Source organism: Ictalurus punctatus, chromosome 26, assembly GCF_001660625.3.
Source record: "Ictalurus punctatus breed USDA103 chromosome 26, Coco_2.0, whole genome shotgun sequence".
Taxonomy (NCBI): domain Eukaryota; kingdom Metazoa; phylum Chordata; class Actinopteri; order Siluriformes; family Ictaluridae; genus Ictalurus; species Ictalurus punctatus.
In genome coordinates this window covers 14,244,622-14,254,621 of record NC_030441.2, presented here as the reverse complement: position 1 = coordinate 14,254,621, position 10,000 = coordinate 14,244,622, and the positions used below count along the sequence as shown (strand labels likewise).

The following is a 10,000-nucleotide window of genomic DNA, read 5'->3' as shown; positions in this document are numbered from 1 at the left end:
AAATGATTGAATCATCCAGAACCGATAGATCGATTTTGTTTTCTATTAATGAGCTCGAAACATTCTCCATTTAACTTGACAGAAAGGCAGCGCGGCCTGTCGAGCGCGCGTAAGATGGGGGCGTGTGGGCGGGGCTTCCCGGCAGCGTCCGTTCATGTCGGAGAGTACGAAGAAGCACCTACGCGGATCATCCCAGATTCACATGCCGCTTGGCTCGTCTCCCGTTTTACAGAGGACAGGAACACCGCGTATTTTCGAGTGATAAAAAGCGTACAAGCGCGCCCTAGTGATAAAATATGGAGCATCTACGTAATATGCGTAAAGGTTGGCAGGTGTGGAAATATTATATAATTGGAGTAAACGTCACTGGATATCGTGGCTACGTTATATCATATAGAGACGATTAAAGTGTTATATCACACAAGGCTAATTGAGTAAGTATTTTTATTTATTATTTTTTTTCCCCTCTGCTAAAATGGTTCACAGAACCTCAGCGAATAAGTCACTCTGCATTATGGACAAAAGAAGATCATATGGAAGCCCATTTCCGCCACGGAGAAGAGAAATAAAAGGTCATTGCGACTTTATTTGCCGCAATTGCGCGTTTACATCTCGCAATTCTGACTTTATTTCTCGCAATTTTGAGTTCATATCTCACAATTCAGAGTTTTTACTGGCAATTTAGACATCCACTTGACATTTGGTGTGTTACAGTTAATTCACCGACAAAGCATCAATCATTCTCTGTAGATAGGCTATACTGTATAAACACAACACTCATCAGCTTGTCAAGACAAGGAAATTCAGATGCTAGCATATGCTCATGACCTGAACATAGTCACATTTAAAGGTACTGCATCAAGTAGATATCTAAATTGCGAAAAAAAAAAAAAAAAAAAGTGAGCTGTAAACGCGTAATTGTGAGAAATAATCAAAGTTGTTCGATATGAACTCGCGATTTGTGAGAAAAAACGTCAGAATTGCAAGATGTTCACTCAAAATTGCGAGGAATAAAGCCTACAATTGCGAGATACAAACTAATAGTTCTGAGGGGGAAAAAAAGTCCGAATTGCGAGTTATAAAGTTGCTATTACTTTTTTTTTCCTCTCTGTGGCGGAAACGGGCTTCCATAAAGTCATGGTTCTTTACACTTCACAGATTTACCTAGATACCTGAGACGGTTTATAGGGCAAAGAACAAGGTGCAATCTGGCAACCAATTGGCTTCACATCTCTTTGGGTATAGACCACCAGATCTAGCTATAAAGGTCTGTAAGGTGTACATATTACCAAGCGCTTGCTCTTCACTGAATGTGTTTCAGGTGTTTGAGTTCCTGATTCGCCTGCATTCGTTAGAAGCCATCCAGGAGGAGGAGGTGTATCCGTACATCCGGACCCTGCTGCACTTCGACACCCGCGAGTTTCTCAACGTTCTAGCGCTGGTGCGTACCAAACAGCGACTGCATTAAAGCCACAAATGTACACAGCTCTCCTCTCACTGCACACGCAAGTCAATCCGCCACGGAGTTACAGTGGAACTATCAGGATCCTGTAGCTAAGACGTAGCTACCAGTTAACCATCGAACAACCTCAGATCTAACACACGACATACACTTCCAACCGCGTCGAGTTCAATTATACATACATTTCATTTGTTACATAACAACATCGGGAAACCGCTAGCTTTCATCGTGCTCATGCCATAGAAATGAACTAATCCCTGAGACAAAAATGAAAGACGCGAATGTAATCAGTTGTCTTTGGATAAGTGGAAAAAGTAGAATAGTCCATTGTTGCTAGAGCTATCGCTTTTGTCCGTTTCAGACGTTCGAGGATTTTAAGAACGACAAACAGGCTCTGGAGTACCAGCAAAGGATCGTGGACATTTTACTCAAGGTAGAGACTTTTAATTTTACTGCTTTTAATCACACCATTTCCCACAATCTTGCACACACACACACACACACACACACACACACACACACACACGCACACACTTCTTTCTTGTATGTATTCACTGTAATCATCAGTATTGTAATCAGCTAAATGCAATCACTTCATCAGCGCAGGAGCTCATAGAGTCCGACTCAAACTCCTCCATCAAACGCTCTTATTATAGCTCAGCCCACATCCCTTACTCACAGCCTGCCTTCTCTCTCATCTGCAGCTCCTCTCATGCGCTCACTCCTCTTCTGATCACTCATGAATAGTAGAGAGGGTTTTTATTAATTTTTTTTATTCACAGCTTTTTAATGAAAATATGCACGTTTTGAGCAGGTCATGGTGGATAACTCGGACTTCACGCCGTCTCAGGTGGGCTGCCTGTTCACCTTTCTCGCCCGGCAGCTAGCCAAACCCGACAACACCCTCTTCGTCAACAGGAAGTTGTTTGATCAGGTGACTTTATTGGATTTTTTTTTTTGTTTTTTATGTCCTTCAATACACATTACCGGCCAAAAGTTTAGACACACTCATTCTTTATTTATTTGATTTCCCCACATTTTAGAGTAATAATAATAAAGTTATCAAAACTCTGGAGTAACACAAATGGAACGATGGGAATTATGTTGTGATAAAAAAATCCAAAATGAATCAAAATAATTTAGTATTTTCTTCAAAGTAGACGCCCTTTTTTCCGAGAATTTCCAGAAATGTATTCTTGGCGTTTTCTCGACCGATTTCTTGAGGAATTTCCCTGAGATGCTTTTTAAACAGTATTAAAGGAGTTCACACCGACGCTGGACTCTTATCGGCTGCTTTTCACAATATTTCGCTCCGGGTCGTCCGTTTAAAAAAAGATTATTTGGTAAATAAAATTATAGTTTTCTAATGAAAGAAATGAATACGTCGGCACGATTATATTTTTGTCTACAACACCGATTTCACACATTTAATCACACACCTTCAGATCAAAAGCTTTTTAAGATCATTAGAATCATTTCAGTCGAGTGTCCACAAACTTTTGACCGGTAGTCATATATATATATATATATATATATATATATATATATATATATATATATATATATATATATATATATAAATAAATATGAGCATGATTGATTGGTAGCGTTTATACTATGGAGTCATGTGATCTTTAGTCTGTGCACAATTTCAGTATTGAATCCTCACTACACACACCTCACTCAAGTAAGCTCATCCTCTTCTGAGTGACACCGGATAGAAGGATTATGTACCTTACAGCACGCATCATCATGTTAGTCGGAAACAGGAGCAGGCTTTAATGCGGTGATGACTCCAAAGCAATTAGCAGCTCACCATAAAAATAACTCCATCTTATTAGAGGTGTGAAAGTGATTTCATGGTTGAAAGCGACAAGCTCGCACTAAGCTGGGAGGAGTTTCTGGCACCGGAGAAAAACAGCTGTAAATCTTTTGCACTTTGTTGTTGTTGTTGTTGTTGTTGTTGATGATGGCTTTAATTTCTTGGCCTTGAGGAACTTGTAATTGCTCTGACTCAATATGGAGCGCAATATGGTCATGTTAATCTCAGCGTAATTTGTGCCGGAAGTGTGCTTTGCTTAACCCAGATCTGCTTGAACGCAGGTTCTGGAGTTTCTGTGCAGTCCAGACGATGATTCCAGACACACGGAGAGGCAGCAGGTAAAATACTCATGAACTGGACTCATTAGAGTAGTTAACATTTATTCAACGATTTGATATTTATTTATTTACCAGATACAAAAGGCTTAGTTCAAGTGATATGAAATCTAAGCATATAGCTTAATTACGGCAAAAAAAAAAAAGCCATCTTAGCAAGTGAATATGTCCTGAATATTGTCATGTTTGTTACTAATTTCAAGCTTAAATTTGTCTTATTCTATTGGCAGATCATTAAATGCTTAAAACTAGGGAAATTCTCTGTGATTTATGACTATATACCAGGTGACGGGTTCATGATTTGTGTTTAACTTTTAGCTTGCCTGTTTATTCCATACATGTAGCTCCTCAACGCAAAGTGCATGTACCTTTTGATCACTTCTGTCTATATATATATATATATATATATATATATATATATATATATATATATATATATATATATAACTTAGCACTGCTTTAGTAATCATGGTGGCATCATTTATTAAATATTAAATGATAACAGGATCTTGTGTCTCAGATGTTCCACAACGTTAAATGTAACGTTAAATGTAACGTTAAATGTAAAAAAAGTATAACGTGTCATTCTTTAACAAATCAAAATTTGCAAGGGTTGGCAAATCACCGTGGTACTGTATAAGAGGAGTAAAACCCTTCCTGCTTGCTGTTAATGGAAAATAATCAAGTCACTCTGATTGACAGTGGGCCACATAGAGTGCCTATAGAAAAGCATCGTACCCGGTCAAAATCCTTACCTTTTGTCACATTACACCCCGGAAATTCAAATAAATTCAGTCTAACTTTAGCCAGCTGTATTTACACATTATAACCCTCGACATCTAGGTGAAAATTACATTCTGAATATAAAAATCCTGAACAATTATTAACAGTTTAATTAGTGAAGTACCTGGTGTGGATAAGTGATCAGCCCCTTAGAGTAACCATTAGAAACTTGCTCAGGTACAACCAGTCACTTCCCAGATCACACAGCATGCTAGCTAGGCAATGTAACACCACTTCAGCGCTGATTATTTTCCTCTAAGTGCATGCTCTATCATGTTGTGTGTGTGTGTGTGTGTGTGTGTATATATATATATATATATATATATATATATATATATATATATATATATATATATATATATATATATATATATATATACACACACACACATAGTTTTGTCTGACGGACATTTTGATAGGTACAGTAGATAGCTACATTTACACCAGTAACTTGTTGGTGGAGAAATGCCGGAGCAGTCGTGGTCTTCAGCCGGAACAGCGTTTCCCTTTTATCTCCTGCTGCTCAGTTTTCAAAGCGCACCAAATCCCACCGCCACAAATCGAATCCTTTTTCCCGTCAAGCCTTAAGCCCTTCTGTTCCGTGCTGATAAATACATAAATAGGTCCACGTAGATTCGGCTCTGAAACGGCTCTGATTAGGTCAGGTGACTTTCTGACAGCGGTATCCGTCGTTGCAGGTGCTGTTGGAGTTACTGCAGGTGGGAGGCATGGTCCAGTTCGACGAGGGGCGGCTCCTCACCCTGGCGGAAAAGGCGGAATTGTAAGAGCTGACAAGTTCATACAGCCCAGACTCGCGCACAATTCACAAAGCCACAGGACAAACCACACTGATTATTAGTATCATGAAGAAAATGTATAGCTGTAGCTCTAACGCTACCATCAAATCGCGTCAAAAAAAAAAAAACATTTCCTTTTTGTATTTATAAAAAAAATCTTAATGATTATCTTCCTGTCCTGCTGACAATAACACATTTACTGAAGGATAAATTTTTAAAAAATGTACAAAAAATTACAAATTTAATATTTAATTTTGACAAATTTAAAAAACTTGCGTTGGAATCTGGAGAAAAAGCAACAACACAGTAACAATTTATCATTTTTACACCTATCATCCTGCTAAATAGTTTACACCCCCCCGGCACTTTATGTAAAGGGTTGCCTCATGTCTTGTGGACTACATGGAAACATGTGTTATGTGAAATAACTTATTCAGGGCAGTACTAAATAAAAAACAACATGCATTTTTTTATGATCCATCTTATTTTTTGTTGTTGTAAAAAAACAGAAGGTCATGAGTTCAAATCCCAGCACCACCAAGCTGCCACTGTTGGGCCCTTGAGCAAGGCCCTTAACCCTCAATTGCTCATATGTATGAATGAGATAAATGTAGGTCTCTCTGGATAAGGGCGTCTGCCAAATACCGTAAATGTCTGTAAACTTATGAGCAGTGTAGTAGTGGACCCTGAGGTATATGCTTAAGCACCGTTATGTTCTGCATGTGTACGAGTCATATGCCCTGCATTGTACGAAGTGACTTTTTTATAATCAATCCTCGTCGTAGTGATGAAGGCAGTATGAAAGTTAGGCGATAATCTGTCTTTGTTATCTATTGCTTTGTCTGGCTTTGGGCATGTTGAAACAGAGGGACGTTTTCTCCCTCGAGGGCTTCAGACTAATTACCTTCAATTACCTTGGCTTTTCATTTAAACCTGTTCTGTATAATTAGGTAGCAATTAAGCGGAGAGTTGAATCGTGTTGTTTTTTTTTTTTCTGGGGACATTCAGGTCAAAGAAAGTTTAGCTTTAGCTCCAACCCACAAATTCATGCTTCGTTCTGTGCTTAAATCTAGTTTTCAGATCTGCGAGTTTTTGTATGAGCAGAAGCATCTGTACGATCAAATCATTGCCTGCTACCTGAAGGACCCCTTAAGAAAGGTACATCTTCACTCCTCCTCAATTTTAACTCGGTTCTTAATCCATGTTTCCTTATCTATCCCGCTCTCGCTAAAGCCCAAGTCTTTCTGTTGTTCTGCTAGGAGGAGGTTTATAACTACATCCATAACATCCTGTCCATGCCTGGCTACAGCCCAGAGGAGAAGCAGACCACATGGAACAAATCCTTAGAGCACATTAAGGTGAGAGGAGGATTGCTTTAAAGGAAGAGTCCGGCCCAAAATGTATTGATTAGCATAGTTCTATCCGAATCCTACATCACGCATATGATTATTTTCCTCATATCGTTCCAGTCGAATTGGTGTGGTTAATAATTAAATATCGCGTCATGATCATGCTTATCTGCGTCTTCATTCTTCATTGCTTATCATGCTTATTCGGCATCCGAGTTCATCCCTGGTTCGTTGAGGAACAAATTTCCTAAATGCTGATTGGGTGTTCCGTGTCTTGCAGGAGCTGGTTAGCATTAACCCTGCGAAAGCTGCCGAGCTGGTAGCGGGTCACTTTATCAGCGAGGTCGGGCCTATTATCACCGCACTACAGGTGAGTGTCACTCACAGCGTACGGCTGGTCATCAGTGATGTCTATGGAGTGCAAACGCCAGCTAAGATGAGGACCGTGTCGGATTGCAGCGTGTGGCCAGAAATGGGATATTCGCCTGTAGCTCCACGGCTAAAGCGAAGAGGAAACTTTTTGAGATGCTTAGCCATTTAAATGACCGTGCCATGTTTGATTTAGTCTGTGGTATCGAAGTATCCAGATGCCTGCTGTGGATATACGTTCAGTTCAGGCGACCTCCAACAGTCTCCACACTAGCCTCAGATCCCCGTTCTCGGCTGACAGGAGAGGAACACGATGTGATCTTCTGCGGTCCACGTCAAGGTTTGATGTGTTGTGCGTTCTGAAATGCCTTTCTGCTCAGCATGGCTGTAAAGAGTGATTATTTGAGATACACTAGCTATCTGGACATTTCTTCTCTCACCTCTCACCACATTCTGTTGCACTGCGAGCAGTTCTGGGATATTTCAGGCTAGATTTGTTACAGGATGAGATCAGATTTGTTGTTTTTTCCCCCCCTCCGCCGATCTGATCTGATCCAGCATTTTCTGTTGTGATATCAGTCCGATATGGATATTGGATATGGATATTGGATATTGGAGTCGGTGGCAGCTCTACTAAGGAAGTGCTTTTTTCCTGTTTTCCACCTGCTGTCATTAGTGAAATGATGTGATGTGTATTTGTCAGCTTATTTATTTCCGCTGGGCTTTATATGTTGTAGTGCAAAAAAGATTGCACACACACACACACGCTCTTAATCCTGTCAATCGTGTTCACTGGAAGCCCAGAGGTGTGGATTATCGGCCATCTCTAAAGGTGTGATGTCGGTGCCAAATAGCCTGTCTCCACTCCAGTACACAAACAGATCGATAGCGTGTGTATATGTGTGTGTATATGTGTGTGTGTGTGTGTGTGTGTGTATGTATGTGTGTGTGTGTGTGTGTGTGTGTGTGTATGTATGTGTGTGTGTGTGTGTGTGTGTATGTATGTGTGTCTGTGTGTGTGTGTGTGTGTATGTATGTGTGTCTGTGTGTGTGTGTGTGTATGTGCAAACAGTAAGTAAACCCATTAATTCCCTTATTAAGGTTCCTTTGGTCGTGTTCCCAACATTGTTGTAATAAACATCAGATATTTTCTCTACGACACACCTTTGTAACATTGCAGGCTATGAGAAAGTAGCGTATGAGAAAGTAACGTATGAGAAAGTACTGTATGAGAAAGTAGCGTGTGAGAAAGTAGCGTATGAGAAAGTAACGTATGAGAAAGTAACGTATGAGAAAGTACTGTATGAGAAAGTAGCGTATGAGAAAGTGACGTGTGAGAAAGTAGCGTGTGAGAAAGTAGCGTGTGAGAAAGTAGCGTGTGAGAAAGTAGCGTGTGAGAAAGTAACGTGTGAGAAAGTAGCGTATGAGAAAGTACTGTATGAGAAAGTACTGTATGAGAAAGTACTGTATGAGAAAGTAGCGTGTGAGAAAGTAACGTGTGAGAAAGTAACGTGTGAGAAAGTAGCGTATGAGAAAGTACTGTATGAGAAAGTAGCGTGTGAGAAAGTAGCGTGTGAGAAAGTACTGTGTGAGAAAGTAGCGTGTGAGAAAGTAGCGTGTGAGAAAGTAGCGTGTGAGAAAGTAACGTGTGAGAAAGTAGCGTGTGAGAAAGTAGCGTGTGAGAAAGTATTGTGTGAGAAAGTACTGTATGAGAAAGTACTGTATGAGAAAGTAGCGTGTGAGAAAGTAGCATGTGAGAAAGTACTGTATGAGAAAGTAGCGTGTGAGAAAGTAGCGTGTGAGAAAGTAGCGTGTGAGAAAGTAGCGTATGAGAAAGTACTGTATGAGAAAGTACTGTATGAGAAAGTACTGTATGAGAAAGTAGCGTGTGAGAAAGTAGCGTGTGAGAAAGTACTGTATGAGAAAGTAGCGTGTGAGAAAGTAGCGTGTGAGAAAGTAGCGTATGAGAAAGTAGCGTATGAGAAAGTACTGTATGAGAAAGTACTGTATGAGAAAGTAGCGTATGAGAAAGTACTGTATGAGAAAGTAGCGTGTGAGAAAGTAGCGTGTGAGAAAGTAGCGTGTGAGAAAGTAGCGTGTGAGAAAGTACTGTGTGAGAAAGTAGCGTGTGAGAAAGTAACGTGTGAGAAAGTAGCGTGTGAGAAAGTAGCGTGTGAGAAAGTACTGTATGAGAAAGTAACGTGTGAGAAAGTAGCGTGTGAGAAAGTAGCGTATGAGAAAGTAGCGTGTGAGAAAGTAGCGTGTGAGAAAGTATGCGGAATGTAACAGTAATATTGCGCATGCTCATCTCCAGTGCTTTATGAACGGCAGTAAGACTGTTCTCTTGTGGAAGTTAAACCGATATAATCATGTTTGATAATAAACTTTATTATCTATTTGTATCCAGTAACCTGGAACAAGCGGCCTCTGTTGTCTGGTGTTGTCGAAGCTGCTAAAGGTTTCGCTAGTCAGCTGGTTAAAGGTTGGTGAAGTTCTCTGCTGGGTAATCCGCCTGTAACCATCTACACAACCCGCTGCTGTCTGTCAGGAATGACACACTTCAGGATGTGGGGTTTACTGGGAAAGAATAAACCTCCTTTCTTTTTTTTCTGTAACTCTGTTTGCGTTTCCTCTGCATCACAACACCCATGCTTCATTTTTGTCCCTATAACAGCAAACCCCCAGTGTTTCATTTCTTATTCAACACGTCTGCACCTTTTCAGGTCGTTTGTGCATTTTTTTATATGCAGGTGCTGAAATGTAACTAATGTTCAGCACATTTCTGAATATCGTTTTTTTGAGGCCTGAGACAAGCCGAACCTATTACATTAATGACCTGGCGTCAGATCGTTATCGTTATCACCTTCGTCTGGTAAACTAGACATGTGTCAGAGAGACAGAGAGAGAGAGAATCAGAGAGAGTAAGATAAAGTGAGAGGCACAGACAGAGAGAGACAGAAAAAACACAAACAGAAAGACAGAGAGAGATTCAGTGAGAGAAACAGAGAGAGACACACAGAGAAAAGCAGAGAGACACACAGAGAAAAATAGAGAGAGACACACAGAGAAAAACAGAGACACAC

The 10,000-nt window shown here is 40.2% G+C and overlaps 1 protein-coding gene across 5 annotated transcripts in view; it reads left to right on the top strand.

Annotated features, from left to right (window-relative positions):
- Positions 1-10,000, top strand: part of vps8 (VPS8 subunit of CORVET complex) — a 111,662-nt gene that overhangs the window by 40,707 nt on the left and 60,955 nt on the right. For all 5 annotated transcript variants that reach the window (XM_053676411.1, XM_053676410.1, XM_053676409.1 and 2 more), the window contains exons 26-33: positions 1,322-1,441; positions 1,824-1,895; positions 2,277-2,396; positions 3,566-3,622; positions 5,101-5,183; positions 6,273-6,357; positions 6,459-6,557; positions 6,829-6,918. In XM_053676411.1, coding sequence (XP_053532386.1) covers positions 1,322-1,441; positions 1,824-1,895; positions 2,277-2,396; positions 3,566-3,622; positions 5,101-5,183; positions 6,273-6,357; positions 6,459-6,557; positions 6,829-6,918 — 726 coding nt within the window. The remainder of the gene's footprint in view (positions 1-1,321; positions 1,442-1,823; positions 1,896-2,276; positions 2,397-3,565; positions 3,623-5,100; positions 5,184-6,272; positions 6,358-6,458; positions 6,558-6,828; positions 6,919-10,000) is intronic.